Here is a 22,070-nt window from a genome sequence, read left to right as displayed (position 1 = left end):
CTAAGCACAAGACTACTACCGATGCTCCTGAGGATGATGATGTTACAATCTCTAATTTAGTAGATGTTAAATGGTTATTCTTTCCTTACTGACATAAGAAAACAAGTGAAGAGATTATCTTGTACTACAAAGACAAGAGGTTTGAGCAAAAGAATGCTAGGAGTGCTCTTGGGTATATAACTAAAGAATTTCCTAATTTAACACCTGAAGAAGCAGTTATGCAACAAAAGTATTTAATGGCTCAAATTGAAGTTGAAGCTAACAATTCTAAAGAGGAAAAAGAGGTAAGAGATCTACAAGAGTTAGAGGAAGAGGAGGAAGAGGAAGAACTTCTAAATCAAGTCAAGTGACTGCATTTAACTCTACTATTCTGAATGTTTTATCCAGAGAAGGTTATGTTCATGTACAAGGACATGAAGAAGATGAAGAAGTTCAGAAGCCAGAAGAGTTGATTACACAAAGGAAGAAAAGATCAGCCACTGACATTGATCAAGCTGATAAAGCAAATCAGAATGTAACTCCTGATGCAGACACAAATCCTGAGGTAAAAGCAGATCCTGATGCTATGAACTTGATGACTGATTTTGACTCTGATGAGAAGAAAATGATCGAAGCATTAAATGAGTCAGCCCTTACTACAGTAGTCACTCCTCATATTTCAGAGGTTGATGAAAAGGAAAAGGTTGACAGAATGAAAGTTGATCAAGCATGCAAAGATTATGTGCATAGAGTTTTAAAATCAAAGAGAGAGCTATGGCATAAAGAAAAAGGGAAGATTCATGATTTGTCTAAAAGTTATGCTCTTCTCAGCAAAAAGGACAAAAAATGGAAAGACATTTATACATTTGATTATCTTAAAGGGTTCAAGCATGTTAAATTTGTGTCAGCAGGGTTAAGAGATTCTACTTCAGAACAAGAAGATGTTGATAAGTCCATCAAGAAACCTTCTTAGGTGGAATACAATGAAAAACTGAAACTTGTCAAATCTCGAACCAGAGGAGGCATTGGTCATTCTGATATGGAGATTTTAAGATCTGATCTGCTGGATATAAATACTCTGACAGAGAATCTTGGTGAAAGAATTTCTCCTTCACATCTTGAGAAAGTTGAAGTTGTGAAGATTATTTATAGAAAGATAAATGATAATGATGTCAGAGAAGAGATTATGTACTTTTTCAGGGATGGTAAAGTAAAGAGCTTTACATTGCAGCAACTCTTAATGAAGACTGTGACAGAATTGAAATACATTCACTATCTTCTTAGAGTTGAGAACAGTGTCACCAGAAATTGGTCTTCTATGATACTTGAAGCCATCAGAAGAAGAGTCATGACAAAAGATGATAAATACAATGGTGATTATGTTCCTGAGTACAGAACTTATATTGGTCAAGAAATGAAGATGAAAAAGGGAGTAGCAGTGCTAAAAGTTTTTCTCAACAGTCCTCAGTTATCCTTCAGTCCTGATCATGAAGATGTCAGTTTAAGCTTCATGTTGATTGGTGATCTAGAGATAAACAAAAGCTCAATTTCTAAGTTGAGATCAGCCATCTATCATCTTGGAGAAGAAACTGAAGAGAAGAGAGAGTTGAAGAAAAAACTTGTTAAAGTCCTACGAGCAAGGAGGAAGAAAGATTGAAAAACTTTCTGGAAACAACTGTCAGTTATCTGAAGATACTAAAGTAAGCTTTATTCCTTGTACATTTTGTAGATTGGTTTTGGCATCATTGAGAATGGAATTTGTGCTTCATTACATTAAGCATAAATTGGGAAAGATTGTTATATATTGAATTCTCAATGATCAGAAGAAGCTCTGGATCTGGCTGTTCGGGTGTCATCGGTATTTGATGTGTCGTCAGGATTTGACACATCATCAGCATTTGGATGTCATCAATATTTGAAGACAGTCAGCTTAGAAGATTTGTTCTGTTTCTTGTATTGTGGAATAGATATCTTTTACGTCTGAGTTATAGGACTTTATCTATTCAGTTGAAGATATGTATCAGTTTCGGTTAGTTTTTGATAATGCATATCTTAGATTGATTAGTTGTAGCTGTGTAGTATATAAACACAGTTTAGGTCATCACATAGTGTATCGATCTCGAGTATCATTCGACCTAGCAGCTCTCAAGAACATCAGTATTTCTTGAGAGAGTTTTGTAACAGTTTTTATCAGAAATATTAAAAGATGTTATATTTTATTGCTTGTTCAAAATATTTATACAATTGTATTTAACCGCTCTTAAGCAATTGTATCTTTATTGTAAAACACTAGGCATACAATCTAAAAATGAGTGATAGGGATAGATTTCTCTTAGAAATTAATTGGTGTATTTACTAGTTTTTGTTGTGAAAAAAATATGGTGTAATTTGGCCCTCCCTCGAGTTTAAGTCGGGCTCCGCCACTGGTCTAAAGGTAACATGTTCTTCAAGATGTGTGGCCTGAACCCCGTAAACAGAGGACTTATGCCTCTTGATTCAGGTAGAGAAATAGTTGTATCAAAGAGAGATTATACATATTTTCTCTAATATTTTACAAATCAATCAGTAAAATGAGTAACAATATCAATTCAAATCCATTTCTTGTACTTCATTTCCTCTGTGATTTTAGCAAACTTTCAAAATATTGTTATACTAAATTTTCCCATAATATATATAAACTATATTCCAAAAGTTCGCTATTAATAATGGCCCTTTTTTATTTAACATAATTTAAATATAAATTAATATAATATTCACTTTTAGATAAATCTACTTAGACCGGACGAGAGAGGACAAATGGCTCCGTTGATTGTTAAATAATGGCACTTAATTCTGCATGGGGTATTCCCGTTAAAAAACAAACTAAAGAAAGGTAAAATGTCCCAATCTAATTAAAACCTTTTGGCCTATATACGTGTCTTTTAAATGATGAATGCCTTAATTAGCCAATCTTTAAAATCTGGGCCTACTGAAGTTTTGTGATCCAAAAATTCAAATTTGAATTATTAAATGGTTTAAATATTGATCCAAATTTTTAGTCAAACTCTAACTGTATAATCCAAATATTTGAACCAAAGTACTTTTCACATATAATAATATATAAATATTATATTAAACAATTGTATCTTAAATTTATCATTTAATCATTATTAACAATATATATAACATGTCATAAATTAATTAAATCAAAAAAAATTAATACACATAAAATATTAAAAATTGTGCACTTAATTCACGAAAAATACATTCATCATACAAAATATAATTGATACACACTAATTTTCCGAATTAGCATATATTCTTTCCAAAAAATGTTCAATTAATACATATCTAAATTCAATATGTGCCTCTTTATTTTTTATTTTTCTAAAGCAGTCTAGGAATTCTTGCAATCGAGTATTTTCATCATCGAAATAGTCTCAACTTCTATCCGGCACTTCTGACTCTACAATGTACTTCTATTTAAATTTTAATAAAATTATATTTTCTTATTTAAGTTTTAGTTTAAAAATAAATTTTGTTAACTATTAATTACATTATGTTATTAATTATATAATTAAAACATCAAAAATTAATTTAAAATCTCATAAATTACAAATAACGAAATTATTATTTAATATTAAAACAAGTAATTTAAATTTGAATCAGTGATTCAAATTTGAATCACCATTTAAGCGTTGAACGAAAATTTGAGATAATTACCCTAAATTTGGATTTTTGAGGATCTGCTCTAAAGACCCGTCTATAGACCCCATATCCTACTATTACCCGTCGTTGTCTATTTAAACACTACATTTACTTATTTTATTTCCGTATTTAATTAGGTAGACAATGTCGTGAAGCATTAAAGGTATTCAAGTAAAGCCTAACTTATAATTTGTACGTAACTCTTGAGATTTTTGCAGATTTAAGACTCCGTCTCGATCCCAACCTAATTGTACATGCTTATTTGGACCCTTCAAAAGATTCTACTAGATATCTAAAATTCAGTGTTTACTCGTTAGTGTACATACATGACCATGAGGCAGAACTGCAATTCGGGGGGACCATAACGAGTTTTGAGCTTAAGTTAATTGAGTTTTACTTCCGTCGGCTCCTTTAACTAATTGACCCTAAAAATTTACGTGAATTAATTTTTAAGAGTCGAGTCGAAATGACTCATTTAATTAAATGAGTCATTTTAATAAGTCAGACGAACCGACTAATTTAATTTAATATTTAATCGAATTTAAAATTCTATCCAAACTCTGTATATTTAATTTTACGAGTCGAGACGAGCCGACTCATTTAACTAAACGAGCCGGAACCTCTTCCCAAACTTGATTCATCAAATTAAACGAATTCGAGTCTAGTCCACTTAAACGAGTGCGAATCGGATGAACCCGCGAGCCACCCGAAAATTACAGCCTTACCACGGGGCTGTGGATTTAAGGAATGAGGTACACGTATGGCCTCTAAAATAATTTTATTATTCAAACTATTATAAATATATTAACATACTTGGACCTCTAACATACTTTTACAAAAAATATAAAAATGTTTTATCAAAATATACTCGATGTTGGTGTGTTTTTTGGTCGGACTGTTTAGTGACGATGAAGGGGCTAAGTTGAGGTTCGGACCAAACTAAAATTGTGAAAAATCATCTTAATTTATCTCGATTTGAGTCTTGATTAATCTTGGATTTGAAGAAGACTACCAATAAATATTTTTGTCCTGACTGATTCTGGAGTTCCACGTACCATTGAGGACAGTCGTGCATTCATCTTCATTTCTGATATCTCTCGTGCACAAATATCTTAAAGATTTCATATGCAGAATTAATATGAAAAAAAATCTGGAGTTGGTGAGATGTGTGTATATATTATCATAACAATTGGAAAAGAAAGTAACAATATATATGCATGTACCTACCTAATCAAAATTTACTTGGATTTGCCCCATAACTCAACCATGTTGATGCATGTAATGCCCAGTTGTCAACTGCCAGATATTTTATTTATTTGTTTTCCGTAATAATTCACTTTCTTTTTACAGTATCCTGGATTATACGCGAACAAGACCTATAACTAAAATATTCGATACTTATAAAATTGGAAAATATATAACATGCATGTATATGTTATGCATGTTAGGTATCGGAAATTTGATTTCGACTTAGGTCGAGTAAACTCGAGGGCCGGTCTTGTAAATTGCTTACAAGACACAAAGTACTTGTTTCCCAACATTGAACAGGGATTAAGTAGAAGATTAATTAGGCTTAAACAAGTCCTTGATTATGATCTTCTCACGGGTGCACGATCAGCAATGATGCACCCACCCGGATCGGATTTACAAGTACTCTTCATCTACTTGTATGAAAAAACAAATTGCAAGAGGATCTTCATTTTTTATATCATAATATATATAATTGACTCAACAACTTGCTCCAAAATTATTTTACGGCAAGTCGGATACCTATTTCTTCGGCTTCGAGTTTGAATCCCTACAGTCTAGAAATGTATATAGAACTGGTGTGCGGATAATAGTTTTTTTTAGGAAAAAATCAAGACCACTTGCTTCCCTTTTTGGTTATGAATATTGTTTCGTCAAATTCATTATATATTTCAGTTCGACTTATATTCGATAAATTCGCATAAAAATATCATACAAGCAACAAGACTAATTTCATATATTTTTAAAAACTACTAATGTTCACAAAAAAAAATCATATATCAGGAAGAAAAAATGCTCATTTCTCTGGGAAGAAAAACCACCTTAATCATCTTTACGTATTTTATTGGATAAAATTAATATATCTGGACTGAGTTATATTATTAAACTATTTATTTATACTTTCTGGTCCGGCAAGTACAAACCTATATTAAGAATAATAAACCATTTCTACGTTTTGGGTATTGTGTTTTCAAGTTGGGCCTAGTCTATAATGGGCTTTCCGGTTCGGCTCAATTTGCAATGATTTATCAAAACTAAACTTTTCAAATCCTAGTCTTGTATTAGATCATATTCACAACCAAACATAAAATCACTTGATAAATTTATTGACGGGTAATTTATAGAACTGTGTTTTTTATGCGAATGAGCCATTGGGACGGTGCAAAACGAATCGGTGACTCATCGTAGATAGGATCTAAGGGCGGGTGTGAATGGGAAAATTAATATGTGATCTATCGTATGTATCAGCGTCCGTCCGTCACTAGATTATGACTTCAAGAATAATCTATGAAACTGTGATCGGTGTCGGAACCTAAATATGAAAATTAAATTATTTTTCAACAGATAAACGAGGCTTTAAGTAAGAAACTGTATTAAAGTTTTCTAGTTTATCTGAAAAGTAGAAATATCTTATGTGGGCAGTGCTATATATCGTGAAAGAGATTGACATTAACAAATGAACAAACTCAACTTTAACAGAAATCTTTTTTAGCTCGTATGGCACCTTTATTCCTTCTTTTTGATATCATTTTGCTTGAATTTTGCAACATTTTGTTGACATGCAATGCTGCATCTTCAGATCATTCAAAACTACCCAAATTCTCTTCTATTCTTATCTTTGGTGATTCATTACTCGATACCGGAAATAATAACTACATTTCTACTCAAATTCAAGCAAACCATGCACCATATGGTGTATCATTTCCCGGTGGCATTGCCACAGGTAGATTTTCTGATGGAAAACTCATGTCGGATTTTTTGGCTGATGCCTTGGGTTTAAAGCAATATGTACCTCCTTTTCTCGACCCAAATCTGCCTCAATCTGAGCTTCCCACGGGAGTTTGTTTTGCGTCAGCAGGGTCTGGATACGATGACAGGACTGCTAGTCTGTCACAGGTCATTTCTGTGACACAGCAATACCAGAAGTATTTTATGGATTACAAGCATAGGCTAATTCAAATGGTGGGTGAAATTGAGGCTGCTAATTTACTCGGAAAGTCTTTGGTGTTTGCTACTTCAGGAAGTAATGATGTGTCCCTTAACATATATGAAAATCCAGGGCTATTTCATCAATCCATTGATGAATACCAAGATTTTCTGATAGGCAACATCGAAAAGTTTATCAAGGTTAATTTTTTCTCATTGTTAACATCTACAAATATTATTATTATTGGATAACTAATCAGTCGCTCTAAAACCTTAGGTAGGAGGAAGACCTCAAAACAGGATTTAATACTCTTCAATACTCATAACCTGTCTCTGCAATTTCTTTCTTTTTTTGTTCAAGAATGATTACCAAAAAAATACTTTTAATATAAATTTTGTGATGGATAATACAGGCATTATATGAAGATGGATGCCGCAACATGGCTATAGCCGGGCTTCCCCCTGTCTGTGGCCCTCTGGAGATGGGAGGAATAGTGGGATGCTTGCATAACCCAAATTCGGACCCTCAAGTGTATAATAGGAAGCTCCAAGCAATGTTAAATCAATTACAATCCTCACTTCCTGGAAGCACACTTGTTTATGCTGATATTTTCACACCCTTGAGAGAATTAGCCTCCAATCCAATTCCTCACGGTACATTCTTTATTTGTTTATCCTCGCTTTCATTTTTCTTGCAACATAATTTGCTAACAGTCAAGGTACATAGTTACGCTTAATTACATGTATATTTTCTGTACTTGAATAAACTTAGATAGAATCTTCTAATACTCATCTAGGAGCCTGAGCCTGTTTCGATAAACCAGCATCTACCAAGTATTGTGCATTATAAAAAAAATGCTGGACAAGTAAGGTTAGAGGCCGAATCACAGCATATGTGTGGGAAATTAAAATTGGAACATCTCAAAAAAATAATTTATACGTACATCACTGATTAATATACTTTACTTACTGCAATCTTCACTGCCATATATTTCTAGTATTTTGTTAACATTTTGCAGACACGAAGAGGAACTAATGATTTGGCTCTTAAAATGAATTGATGGCAGGTATATTTACACCTATTGGGAATTGCTGTGGAGAAGGAGCCCTAACAATGGGATTAACATGCAATATGTTGGTGCTGACATGTTCAAATCCTTCAAATTATTTTCTCTGGGATTCCATACATCCTACGCAAGTTGTCTATCGCTACATGTCTGATCAACTAATTACCAATGTTCTCCCACAGTTTAATCTCCTGCCATAACTAAATATTATTTTTGAGTTTAGCTAGCTGGTTTATTGTTTTTAATGTATTTTACAAGGCAAAGGCTTAAAATCTTAAATCTAATTAATGTATGTTAGTTAAGTCATTCATCAAATTATTTCATAGCAGCGGTGGCTAGGTCCAGTTTGTATATGTTGTTACCTTTAAAGTAGAATTGTAGTGATTCTAGTATGATAGCACCAAATTGTAGAATGCTATTCTATTTTGTATGATGAACAGATACACATATGACATATATGACACTTATCGATCACTAAGTGAATATTGTGAAATAATCTGAAAGGGCCACTAGGGATGGAAGTCATTCTTGGGCTCAGAAGATGGATAATCACCTCTCTATTTGACGATCCTCGCTGAAGTATTTGTTTCTTTTCATCTCGATGGTAATAGTTTCTGCAGGCGCATTCCGGGCTAGATTAGCATTATCTTCAGACGAAAACATGGAGGTGGCCTGCACACCTTTGCTTTAAAAAAACTATGGGGGCACAAATGCACCATAGCAGTAGTTTATATCTCATTAATAACTAGGAGCAGTTGGCCATGCAAAAAAGGAAAAAGAATGGGGTGAGAGAGGCTCGAACTCTCGACCTCAGGATTACTCGTATGCTATGAGACCTACGCGCTAGCCAACTGCGCCACCACCCCAAGATGCAAGCTTCCCTAATTTAGTATATATACCTTATTATAATAGAAGATTGTTCTGCTTCTGGTTACTTGTATAGTGAAATTTATGTATCAGGGTGACTTTATAAAAAAATTAATTGCTTTAACATGACTTGCATAAATTGGAATTTTAAGGCGAATAACTTTACTTCCAACCGCAACAATTACGACTAAATAAAGATGACATTGTTGCTTGAGCCTTGAGGCTTGCTGCATTTGATAGCTGTTGCAGAGCTCCTTGCAGTTGAGTGTGGGAGCCTGGTTTGCCGGCACATTCTTTGGGGATTACTTTACCAAATTAAATCATTTATATGTTTATGTGTTCCGGGTAGTGACGAAACCAGAATTGCAGATGATCCAGAGCTTCATTGATACCTGAATTTATAAGAATTTCGTCAAAGCTAAAAAAAGGGCTCGTGCAGGTTAGCCTTTGTTGATTATTTGGTGAAAGTGTTTTAACTTCCCGTATAAACAAGCCAGATCGCATCTGTTTGGCTTAAATGTAGTCTTTTAGATCTGGCTTCACATAGTCAAACACCTTTCTTGTACAAACTACGCAAAATTAACTACATCTCTTCACTGCATCTTTTTGAAAAAAAAAACTTCTTTTATTTAGCCACTCGGTCCCTGCGAATCACAACTTTCTATGAGTTTGAACATAAGTGTTCTCCTCTCCTCGACTCTGCTTATATTTCTAAGCAGAAATTTAATTTAATTCCACAGCAATGTCCTCTACTTACACCCTCCCATCATCCTTGGCGACACCAGCCTTCCATACATTTCTCACGCGCCTCCACAACACTCTTCAAACCGCCTTTTCTCATCGACGTCCTTGGTACGAACTCATCGACAAAACCGCCTTCTCTCGTCCATTATCCATCAGCAATGCCACTTCTCGTATCCGTAAAAACATCTCCTACTTCAGAATAAACTACCTTACAATACTTTCTCAAATCCTCGCATTCTCTCTACTCTCTCACCCTTTCTCTCTTTGCATTCTACTTTCTCTCCTTGCTGCATGGCTCTTTCTCTATTTGTTCCGACCTTCTGATCATCCTGTGATCATATTAGGCCGTGTTTACTCTGATCGCGAAACTCTAGGTGGCCTAATCACTGCATCAATAATCGTCATTTTTCTAACGAGCATTGGATCATTGATTATGACATCAATGTTAATTGGACTTGGAGTTGTGTGTGTGCATGGAGCATTCAGAGTTCCTGAAGATTTGTTTCTTGATGAGCAAGATAGCCTTGGTGGAATTGGAATGCTCTCGATGCTCAGTAGCGCCGCAACATCAGCTGGTGCTCATATGGTTTGAGTATATTAGATGTGATTTTGTCATCATCATTCTTTTCATAAAGCCATGATTTTGAACTTGTACTGGCTATTAGTATTTGAATACATGTCTTAAATTTATACAATTTTAAAGAATTTTTCTGGCATACGTTACATGAACTGCAGAATATGTAAAATGTGTTGATTCTTAATGATAATCTCGATCTTTGATTCTTGAGTAACAAGCTCTGTTCACCCCTGTGTTTTGGGCATGGCTTCCAAAATTTACTCCGGTATTAACTATATATATATTTAAAAATTTTAACGTACAAGATGTCAGGTCAGGTAAAATTACTAATGATTTAATCTAATCATCTTTAGTTTTGGGTTTTAAGTCTAAAACCAAGTTTCCTCACTTTCACTCTTTGTCCCACGTTGATAAAAAAGGGACACGCACCTTTCTCCCGTATAAATAACTCACGTTCCCTTCATTTCTAATTACACCTTTCTTTTATTTCTCCTTTTATATAGCGGTTAGATAGTTCATTTAGTAGGAGAGCGAACTTAGCTTGCTTTCAGGAAGTGTCAGGATAGAAGTTTCTCGTGCCTAAACTATTTCTTAGGATATTTGGGTCGGCTGCAGTCATCGGAGGTGGTCCCGCTGCAGCAGGAGGAGGCCTTCGGCACTGTCTGGGGTTAAGAGGGAGAGAAGGAAAGGTTGTCAGGATAAAGTGATAGGGGGAGGTTTTGAGAGAAACACTTCAGTGATTGAGGGATATACATAATAGATATGCTAGTAAACTCGGGGTCATCTTACCATATATGTTCCGAGAGAGAGCATTTTGAGGAATTCCATGAAATAAAGAATGAAACAGTTTCTTTGGCTGATGGGGGTCTACTTGTGAGATCAAGGGGATTGGAATTCTGAAAATCAAAATGTTCGATCGAGCAGTTCGCAATTTTAGTGGGGTAAGATACGTTCCTAAGTTGAGAAAAAATTGAATATATATCGGCCAGTTAGCTTCAGAAGGCTACAGTTGTTCTGTAGTGGGGGGGAGCTATGGAAATCGAAAGAGGCCGTATGGTTCAGATGAAGGGAGAGCTCCGTGGGGGAATATATCGTCTGGTTAGTACGGAGCCAGACCGTACTGGAACTTCGAAAATCTGGTTATCTCGTGCACGAGAGAAGAGGGACTTGAATGATACTGTTGCGGTTGTATTGCTGTCAAGTCTAGACGATGGTGCAAAGACTGCTGGGATGGAAGTTTGGTCGAAGGACTTCTATAGCATCAACGAGTAGTTGGTGCGCTGCAGCTGCATATGCGCATCGATCAATACGAATCAAGTGAGCAGTGAACCATGCAATAGATTGATTCATTTGATATGCAGTTGGGGTAAATGAAAGATCGATGGTCACACTTGCGTGTGTGAGGGACTACATATGGGATTGGTCAACATGAATCAAGTGAGTATGTGCGCATATAAAAGATTGCTTCACATATATATTGTTGGACAAAAAAAGGCCAATGGAACACTTGTACGTAAAATAAGTGGGCATGCGAGAATGAATGTGCAAACTAGAGAATAGTTTGGAGTCTATGACTTGGGGGGAGCTTTGGAAATATTTGTGGTTGAAGTGTTTTCTATGAAGGAAACAAGGAAGAAAGAGTCGGAAGTTCGGAGGAGGAGATTGTTGGGTTTTAAGCCTAAAACCAAGTTTCCTCACTTTCAGTCTTTGTCCCACATTGATAGGGAGAAATGGACACCCACCTTTCTTCCATATAAATAACCTCCATCCCCTTCATTTCTAATTACACCTTTATTTTCTTTTTCGTTTTATATAGTTCGTGTGCTCAAACCCGCAAATACTATGATGATAATGGAAATAGCAAATTAACAACATAGTAAAAGAGACAAAAGATTTTAACGTGGTTCGGCAAGCCTACATCCAAAATAACTTAACTAGATAAATAGATATTACAATATCCGGATATGCGAGCCTGAATTCTATACTCAAATTCAGTCTACTAGCATATCTATTATGTATATCCCTCACTCACTGAAGTATTTCACTCAAAACCTCCCCTTGTCACTATTTCCTGACAACCTTTCCTTCTCTCCCTCTTAACCCCGGACAGTGCCCAAATTTGTTTTCCTCTTTTTGCTTAGCCAACAGTCATGCTCCTAAATTAATGAAGTAAAACACTGCAATTATATGTGCCCCGTTATTTTTCCTGAAAGAAAAGTTGTCCAGACCACCACCCACCATGTTATTACTAGTGCTAACTTAGCACGACAATGTGCTACTGCATTACCTGCAGATTTATTAGTCTATTACCAATTTAAGATGGAAAAGAACACTTCAACCAGGAGAGGTTTCGTCGTCGAGTATCAACATCTTCTCTTCCCTATTATGTTGATGTTATGCTTTTAGCTTATTTTTCGGCAAAACCTAAGAAAAGTGAAGAGCTACGAATTGCTAAACCATCAGGCTCGGTATGTTGTCTACCGAAAAACAAGAAGAAAGTTCCAACAGCTGAAAGATGATTAATTTTTAGTTCTTGAAACTAAATATTGGGAATCTGCCCTGATTCCCGGCGTCTGCTTAAGCGTTTTTGTATACTCGTGTGCTCAGACCCACAAATACTATGATGATTATGGAAATAGCAAATCAACAATATAGTAAAAATGAAAAAAAATTTTAACGTGGTTCGGCAAGCCTACATCCAAAATAACTTAACTAGATAAATAGAGATTACAATATCCAGATATGCGAGCCTGAATTCTATACTCAAATTCAGTCTACTGGCATATCTATTATGTATATCCCTCACTCACTGAAGTGTTTCACTCAAAACCTCCCCTTGTCACTATTTCCTTACAATCTTTCCTTCCTAAGACGTTAAAATCTTTTGCCTCTTTTACTATATTGTTGATTTGCTATTTTCATTATCATCATAGTATTTGTGGATCTGAGCACACGAGTATACAAAAACGCTTACGCAGACGCCGGGAATCGGGGCAGATTCCCAACCTTTAGTTCCAAGAACTAAAAATTAATCATCTTTCACCTGTTGGAACTTTCTTCTTGTTTTTCGGTAGACAGCATATCGAGCCAGATGGTTTAGCAATTCGTAACTCTTCACTTTTCTGAGGTTTTGCCGGAAAATAAGCTAAAAGCATAACATCAACATAATAGGGAAGAGAAGATGTTGATACTCGACGACAAAATAAAAAGAGGGCTGGGAGAGGTTCGAACTCTCGACCTTAGGTTTTAAGAACCCATGCGCTTGCCATCCGCGCCACCGCCCCTCAATTTAAATTTTACATTTTAAAATTAATATTTTAAAAACTATTTTCTGCAAAAAAAAAATGAAGTACCCGAAATCTGGTATTAAGTATGTGCAATGGTCATAAGTTATAACAAGCCTAACTTAACGGCTTAACATCCTGATTTCTTTTTTTTATTACTTCAAACCCCAACAATTACAATAGACAAAGATGACATTGTTGCTTTGGTTTTAAGATGCATTTATAATTTTATATGCAGTTACAGAGCCCCTTGCTGTAGAATGTGCCGCAAAAAAATGTGGAATCATGAATGTTCAAATTCAATTCAAAAACTACTAAATGAGATTTACAAGCCAGAGATTACAGAGATCACATGAAATAGAAAATGTTCCACCCTAGAGCATGACATTATTGTCCAGGAAGGTCCCAGTGGTTTCATTATCCACTATAACTATCTATAATTTGCAGCTACCTCTTGAATTCTAATACAAGCACAGACAGATTACAGCCTTTAATTAGCTGTACTAATGGTACTTTAAAGCCTACATCTTGTATACAGGGGAGCTACGTTATTGTATATTTGTTTTCAATCTTTGTGTTTCTCGTAAATACACATCCTCAAAATAAGAAAGCGGATAACAAAAATTTTAATTCGGACTGCATAGTCAAAAGTTTCAACCACTCTCTTTTGCGTATCCACTGGTTTCCTCTGCGATCTTTGCCCACTCGTTTCCTATCTTCTCCGAATATGTGACCTGCAACATTTATAGAAAGAGACATAAATATATAGGGAAAGAAATAGATTACAAGAGTCTCTAATTTGCAAATTTCATTTTAGCAAAAAAAAGTTACTAAACAATTGCGTTGCTAATCTCTAATATGCAAATTTCATGAAGATCAACCTCCAATGGGGGACACTTATCAGACGATCAGATTTTTTAACGAAATGCATAGCGCTTAAGATAATTTTCTAATAAAATCCCTAACTTAACAACTCTATTAAAGAAGAACAAGAAGAAACCTAACTTTTTCTTTAGACAATCCCCATCATAAGAAAGGCAAAAAACTCCATTCACTAGGGATACTTTTACCTCTAATTTTTTTATATAGAAGTTACGTCTAAATTGTTGCTTTCTTAAAAGAAAATTATAGTTTGTACAAAGAAAGCGTTAATAAAAATAATTTAAGTGACGACCATAAAGGCATAAACTTGACGAAACCACTTCTTCAATTCTTGAAATTGCAAAAACGTCTAAAAAGGTATGTCACTACTTGCTCACAAATCATTACTCAGGCAGGTAAACGTTCTCCCAAATAATAATTGGTGTCTGATTAAAACATCGACAATTTATTTTTACTAAAATCACATAATAAATTTTAATTAAATCTAAATTATACGACACGATTGACATAAGTAACTAGACTGACTTGTGACGTGAAATTTAATTTTAATGTTTTCTATCTTCTTTACTTGTCTTTTTTTTTCTAAAAACAAGTCTTTATAATTAAGAAAATCAATTTGAATTAGGAAAAAAATTAATTGGTGTTTGGACTTTGATCGGTTGAAATGAACCAGGGTGGTTAATGAAATAAGCGTTTCTGAAAAAGAAAGGGGTGGAAGGAAAGAAAGGAAGTGATTCAACGTGACAGCTTGGATGAGATCATGGAGGGCCCGAAGAAGGCAGATGAAATTGCTGAAGATGATGGGGCATAAGAATGTGATAAGGCATAACAAAACAAATGGTAACAGAATGTGACAGGCCCAGCTATCTTAAAATACCAAGAAAATACCTGATTAACCACAAATCCCTTTAACATGTTTATGAAGTCCGCCTTTCTCTCTTTGTCTAACCTTTCCATTTCACTCCTGTTATTTTCCTGCAGTATACCCAAATTATCACCATTAGTGTAGACCTGGAAACATCAAACGGTAGAGGACAAAAAAGTATGCATAATTCACTCTCTGCAAATTCAAAGTTGAAAAGAATGGATATATAAAACTTGAGTGTTCAGGGGAACATATTATGGCCCAACCCAGTAATGAAAGTATAATTATAGCATAATGTATAACCTAATTGCGGCATCATTGAAAAATAACTCGATCTCTCTCTAGCACAGTCTCCAGTTCAATAAGGAAGTCTCCCACTTTCTTCAATTCTCCCCTCCCATTTCTTTTATATTTTTAATTGATCGCCAGGTCCTCTTATTAAAAGTACACCCAGATCTAAAATTAAGCCTTAAAGTTGTGATGGTGCTTACTTGATGTTCATGTTCTATGTCTAATGAACAACGAAAAGCCTAACTGTTGTCCATATTTTAGTATTGATACTGATTCTTTTGGTCTTAACTCTTCCTCAGATTTTTGTATTAGAACCAATTGTTTCACATGCCTACAATTTCGGATCTGGTTGTCTCAGCAATAGGTCTGGCGACTCTGGCCAGTAATCTTCAGGTGAATATTTCAACCCATTTAATCTTCGGGTTTGGAGTAAACCCATTATTACAAGCTGATTCAGTTTTTATGACAGGAACCCAACCAACACCCAAAATTGCCACCGCTACTAATTAGCAAAATTCTAATACTACATGTATCACATTCAGTAACATTTATGAAACTTCCTAATTTATCTCAATATACATACGAAGTAACTTGTATGTTTAAAAGTAGTAACTACTTATCCCTTGACTAGTTGACATATAGGCTAGCGGAACCCATATTTTCTTGGTAACAAGAGATTCAGGGTTTAAGCCTCGGTGGAGAATGAGCACATTAGTATTCATCTTTCTGCAAATGACCAATTTCAAAAGAAACATCAAGTACTTAAACATGCATTTGATACGCTCGATTAACATATCCTTCTTAACATATATATAGACCGATAGCTCAATCAAAAAATTGATCCTAAATGTTTGTAAAATCAGATCAACTTGTGGGGCAGATAAGGTCAATTTACAAGTCAAGAAGATATGTATTTCAGAAAGAAACTATATACCTTAATCCGCTCATATTGTCTGATTGCGCAACTTTTAGCATCCTCGGTTACTTTAATAGCTTCCTTCAGCTCCTCGCCCTTCCTGGACTTGTCACCACCAAATATTTTTGACGATGCAGTTTCAAGTTTTTCAGCTCTTGCGTGCAAAGAAGACAATTCCGTTAGAAGGGTTTGTACAGTCAATAAAGCACTTGACCGATCCGAGAAAGCAGCGTGAACCGCAAGCATTAGACCCATATACTCATGTAACATATCCTGCAATATATATGCATGCACAATATGGTGATGGTACTTTAAGTGGAAAATTAAAACGGGAGATCTTTAACATATAAGTAGTTTCTTGATATACAAGAAAATTAAATGATTCCAAGATGACATCGTGGTATAAGTATGGTACAAAATATTACAAACACCGATAACCAAAATTGAGTAATTAACTATTGAAGATTCGGAAGGGAAATAAAAGGTACTGTAGATAGTCGACATAAGCACAGATGGCATCGGTCCACTAACAGACCTCGATTTTAAATTCTGCCAATAGAAAATAACAAAAGGCCAAAACACACCTTAGAACAAGGATAAACCTCGTTCCTTAAAGAAAGGAATTAGCAAAAATTGATAGAGATGCATTTTTCATGCCAAATAGCCGAAATTATGAATAAATGGGAATGGAGATCATGTTCCACTTAAGCTAAACCTACACGGCTAAATCTGAGTACATTTCCCCGCCTAAAAGTCGTCTTGCCCAAAAGTCTACTCATGAGCCATAGCACCCTCAGTTCCTCACTGATGCATATTACTTAATTATAAGAGCTACATATCCTAAAATATTTTGTACCTCTAAATTTGAGTTGTTTTAGCCCTTTTAACTATTTCACTTGTAAGTTGTAAGCAAATACCAACGGAAAACTAATTCTCCCCTCAAGGCCAGGTCATAGTTCACTATTATGTAAAAAGCTATTTATAAGATGTAGTTCCTTGCACAAAATTACTTTTAACAAGATTATTATTCTGCAGAAATCACTTTAATAGCAAAAAATTAACAAATGAGGATGATTATAGAAGAGTTGCGGTAAACTTATTTCCAAGGGTCTGGTAATATTACCAAATGCTTTACAGTTTGTGCATTTAATTCCCGATAAAGTCTACTTGCTTTAACAGTAGCAGTTGCCACATTTTTCATGTCAGCGGCACGAGCTCTTTGAGTGTTGTAGGAAGCTTCCTGATTTTCAAATTTCATCAATTTAAGAAACGCTAGCCCTAATTCTCCCATTGTCTCTCCCATATCCTGCTGAGCTTTAACAAGTGCTTCGGCCTAAAATGAAAAAAATCTAACTATCAATATTTCACTTACGAGCTACAAAACAAACACAAACTGCATTATAAACTCAACAAATATAATAACTCCGATAAAATACCTGTTGGGACGCATTCCCGAGTTGAACCTCAAGAACATTCAATCTCTCCTTCTTTTCCACAAACTCCTTATCGTCATCCTCAACTTGCCTCTTCGAACCACCCCAATCATTCGAAACCGACTGCTTCAACTCCTTAAAAATCCTCAACAAATCCCTCCCCCCTTTAGCAGGCTGCACCGCCTCTTGAGGCGCAATCACACTCGACGAATCCCCAAACAACTGCTTAGGCAAATTCACCGCCCCGTCAAGCATTCTCGATGCCACATCCGTACTCGTAGGCAACGGTAACTTTCCCTGAACCTGCAAAAACACTCTCAACTCATCACTCTTCCTAATCACCGGATGCCCCGCTAATCTCCTCAAATACTTCTCCAACGCCACTCTCCGTTGCTCCACAAACTCCTGTTTCTGCATTACTTGACTCTCGACCACGCTCTTATCCGGTCTAGAAGGAATAAAATAGCCTCTATAAACCTCACTTAACCGATCCGATAATGTAACTACATCTTTAAACCGTCTCCTAACCACAAATTCTGATCCTCCGTGCTCTAAAATATTAGTAGTGGACGTAATCAAATACGTAAAGTACTTATTTCCACCTGGCACTATCGAATTCGAAGCCTCTACTTCTTTCTGAGGTTTCGAAACGGATATCTTCAAATACTCAATTGGGGATTCGGAAACACGTAATTCCGGTTGTTGAATTGCATTGTTTTTAGCATTTTCAGTATCGTCGCCATTCGATTCGTTCAATTCGTGTGATTCGGTATGTAAGGGAGAGATTACGATATCGGAATAGGAGGGAGGTGGGAGAGACTGGGGAGAGGGTGGAGAGAAAAGAGGATCGGAGAGAGGGTGGTGTGAATCGGAGGAGAGAGATGTGAATGTGCTTTTGTAAGTAGAGAACGAGTTGGAGCTGAGTGAGTCCGAGTCCAGCTTTAGGGTTTGTTGTTGTTGTTGCTCTTCTGCACCCATCATTGTGGTGTTTGATCGGTGAATGCCAGAGAGAGAGAGAGAGAGAGAGATGGAATTGGGGAGAAATTAGGTTAAGGAGGACTGAGGGGGGAAGCAATTAGATTTAGAGGTGTGTTTGTTTATGGTTTAACTGATTTTTTGATAAAGACGTGAGTTTGCGGAAATAAGTGGAAGATGACGTTGGAAGAAAAGTAAACTTTGATCTTGCTAGAAATATATTATGATAACTATATAATAGATATGTGAGAAAGAGAGATTAAGAAGAGAATATTATATTCATTTAAGTGTATCCTCAAGCTTAACTTTGACACCTATTTATAGGTGAATAGATGGATGTTACAAGATATATGAAAGGCCAAAGGGCATGAGTTATATGAATTAAAAAGCCAAGAGTTCTATTCTAAAAAGTTCTAAGAACATCCATATTATAACACTCCCCCTTAGATGTTCAATTTTCAATAATCGTGCCTCGTTAAAACCTTTCTAGGAAAAAACCCTTTTGGGAAAAAAAATCCTAGTAAAGGAAAAAGAGTACATCGATTTTGAAAATTTATTTAAGGTCTCTAAGTCGACGCATCCCTATCTTGTGTACCAATCTTTCATCAATTGTTGGCGGTAATGACTTGGTAAATAGATCTGCAAGATTGTCACTTGAGCGAATCTGTTGAACTTTAATTTCTCCATTTTCTTGAAGCTCATGTGTGAAGAAAAACTTCGGTGATATGTGTTTAGTTTTATCTCCCCTTAGATGACTCATAAGAACACCATGCCTCGTTAAAACCTTACTAGAAAAAACCCTGTGGGAAAAAACCTTGTGAAGGAAAAAGAGTACATGTTTTGTACGTGTAATAATGAGCGAAGTCTGCACATCATGATCATGTGTACTAGTTTCTCGAATGAAGTGGTAGGAAATGCCTTTGTGAAGAAATCTGTTGAATTCCTTTAATCATCATTCCTTTCATGTGATGCTTCCTCGTTAAAAATTGCCTGCAACGATTAAATTCATAGCAAAAGAAAATCTCCACTATAATTTATTCAATTTTTGATTCCCTATCACTTTCTTCCTGCAAAATTAGTTAGAACTTTATAGAATAGGTTAGTGGAGATTGAATAAAATTATTATTTTATAACTTCAAGATTAACACGCCCCTAGAGCGAGTGATCTATTAACAATAAACACTAACTGAAAGCAGAGTCTTGTTTTAAATAATAAATTTATAATTATGTCAAAACATGTATAAAACATGTTTTATTTTACTTAGATACGGTACTTCGGGACCGAGAATTTCTTTCAAGTGTTCACAAAAGTTAGTGTACTATCGTGTATTTATAATACATCATTCATCCAAGAGAAATTCCTTTTAATATATACACCAAAAAACACTTCATCACATAATATAGCATGGAGTATTTTTATTATGAGGTGCAACTCAATTCAATGTCAACTAGATACATATTCTAGTTTCCATCTGCTCTGGCCAGAGACTTTAAGAGTTGTCCTTGGTATTTTCTGAAATAATTTTATGTCGGACTGCTAGTCCAAATCCCTTTTTTTCATTTGAGGAGGGTATGTTCTCGAGAATTTATTGGACTGCTTCCGGCAGTTAAGATCTTTCCGGGATAATCATTGTCAAGTGGGTCATATATAGAACTTAAATTAAATCACTCACATATGGTGAGATTATTTAACAATCAAATAATCGTATCCACCACAAGATACTATTTCTCTTCATAACCTAGACAAGGTCATCTACGATTATCTGAGCTTTACATTCATAAATTTTATTTTGTTTCACACAAATAATCATCTATATTCCACTTACTTGACACCTTTAGGTGTGTGAACTGCAGTTTCAAAAAGAAAATTTCTCTATTTTTAAGAGAAAATGATTCGTAGGGCACACTATTTGCACAACTTCAGGTGTGGAAATACTACCAGTCCAAATAAATTTTCTTTATAATTGCCTCAATTATATCCTTTATTCTTTGGCCAATTTTGTCAATATTTTCTAACAGATTCTGCTTCATGATCCTCATTATTACCAATAACCTCAAGTTCTATAAATATTATCGATGTCGATTCGATTAATGGTTCCACTTTATTCTGGACAAGACATAATATATCGAGATCTCAATATTTTTCTTTACTTTGGTTCTCTCTAATTTGTCATGTCTATAATCTCTTCCTGAGATCCTTCAAAAGCCATCATCAATTATTGCTCCTTTTTACTTTTTTTCTTGTATAAGATATGGAACCAACTTGCCTATCACGCTTCAGGCGTTCTATAGACATAGTAGTATCTTGAGGTTATCATTCCGTGACATTAATATTATTGGAGCATATGTAGCCGATTTATGTGACACAGTCACTATTTCTGGTCATCAAATATATAAATGAATTATCTTATGAATTTCGGGTTCATATTAACATCCCTTTTAGGATCAAGATGAGGTAACGATAATTCATTCTCATAAAAATATTCACCGACTATTTATTTTCTCCCCCTGATTTCAATCAAGTCATAAAGAAATATACTTATGATTTCAATATATATATCCAATGGTGGAATCGATCTTACTATCGTGGTGGAAAATCTATGATGACCAAATTTGTTTATGACGGGGAGGAAATATGAAAACTTGTTTATATGATGCGAATCATTATATAATTGATACAAAATACTCAACAATTTTCATGGACAAGATAATACTCATTGTGAGATTCACCAACATTATATAATCACATATTCTAAACAATGAATTCCGCATACTTCAGGCTGCGAGTTGATAAAACTTGGTATATAAAAATATCTCATTGTACTATATCTTTGCTGGTGATTAATTATGCCTTTCAAGAAAATAACATATTTATCACTGAGAAGAATCTGCAGGTTCTTCAACAGAAGTTCATATAAATTTCAATTATTATTCGCATTTTTATTAAATTGATGGCTTGGCTAGTAATGTCTAGCTATATAGTTATCAGTAACCTTCTGATTTACTTCAAAATCAATTACAGTAATTTTATAAAAAAATATTTTTCAATTGCCTGGGAGAGTATGATTACATCAATAATATACATACATTTTTGGGTAAAATATGATAAAATGTACATGCTCTTCAGGAGTCTTATACATGCTCTTCAGGAGCCTTATATTTAGAAAAATATATAATGAGTCATTCTATATAATACTCCCCCTTTGAATGACTCATATTAGATATTAGGTATTGATATTAGTCATCTTTATTTCGTTTAAGAGAAATATTTCTTATACACATGGTAAGAATACGATCAAAAGTGTTTGCAATATCATGACTATTGCTAT

General features: G+C 35.0%; 3 protein-coding genes and 1 non-coding gene across 4 annotated transcripts; 2 read left to right on the top strand and 2 right to left on the bottom strand.

Annotated features, from left to right (window-relative positions):
- Positions 1-6,367: 6,367 nt before the first annotated feature.
- On the top strand, positions 6,368-8,880 carry LOC141688940 (GDSL esterase/lipase At1g06990-like). The gene is made up of 3 exons (XM_074493089.1): positions 6,368-7,041; positions 7,254-7,494; positions 7,908-8,880. Exons 1-3 carry the CDS (start codon positions 6,412-6,414, stop codon positions 8,105-8,107), a joined length of 1,071 nt encoding a protein of 356 aa, XP_074349190.1. The 5' UTR covers positions 6,368-6,411; the 3' UTR covers positions 8,108-8,880.
- On the bottom strand, positions 8,689-8,773 carry TRNAM-CAU (transfer RNA methionine (anticodon CAU)). Its single transcript is given in 2 exon segments — positions 8,689-8,724; positions 8,736-8,773. It is a non-coding gene; the product is annotated as a tRNA-Met (tRNA).
- Positions 8,881-9,516: 636 nt separating the features above from the next.
- Positions 9,517-10,110, top strand: LOC141691602 (PRA1 family protein B3-like). The gene has a single exon (XM_074496371.1). It carries the CDS (start codon positions 9,517-9,519, stop codon positions 10,108-10,110), a length of 594 nt encoding a protein of 197 aa, XP_074352472.1.
- A 3,572-nt stretch (positions 10,111-13,682) lies between these two features.
- Positions 13,683-18,902, bottom strand: LOC141690093 (sorting nexin 2B-like). The gene is made up of 5 exons (XM_074494701.1): positions 17,770-18,902; positions 17,457-17,666; positions 16,352-16,606; positions 15,150-15,236; positions 13,683-14,113 (listed from the first exon to the last, which is right to left on the bottom strand). The coding sequence occupies exons 1-5, from the start codon at positions 18,745-18,747 to the stop codon at positions 14,033-14,035; spliced, it is 1,611 nt and encodes a 536-aa protein (XP_074350802.1). The 5' UTR covers positions 18,748-18,902; the 3' UTR covers positions 13,683-14,032.
- Positions 18,903-22,070: the final 3,168 nt, after the last annotated feature.

Source organism: Apium graveolens, chromosome 10 (assembly GCF_009905375.1).
Source record: "Apium graveolens cultivar Ventura chromosome 10, ASM990537v1, whole genome shotgun sequence".
In the NCBI taxonomy this organism is placed as follows: domain Eukaryota; kingdom Viridiplantae; phylum Streptophyta; class Magnoliopsida; order Apiales; family Apiaceae; genus Apium; species Apium graveolens.
Note: the sequence above shows the minus strand (reverse complement) of the source record. Positions and strands in the feature narration are given on the sequence as shown.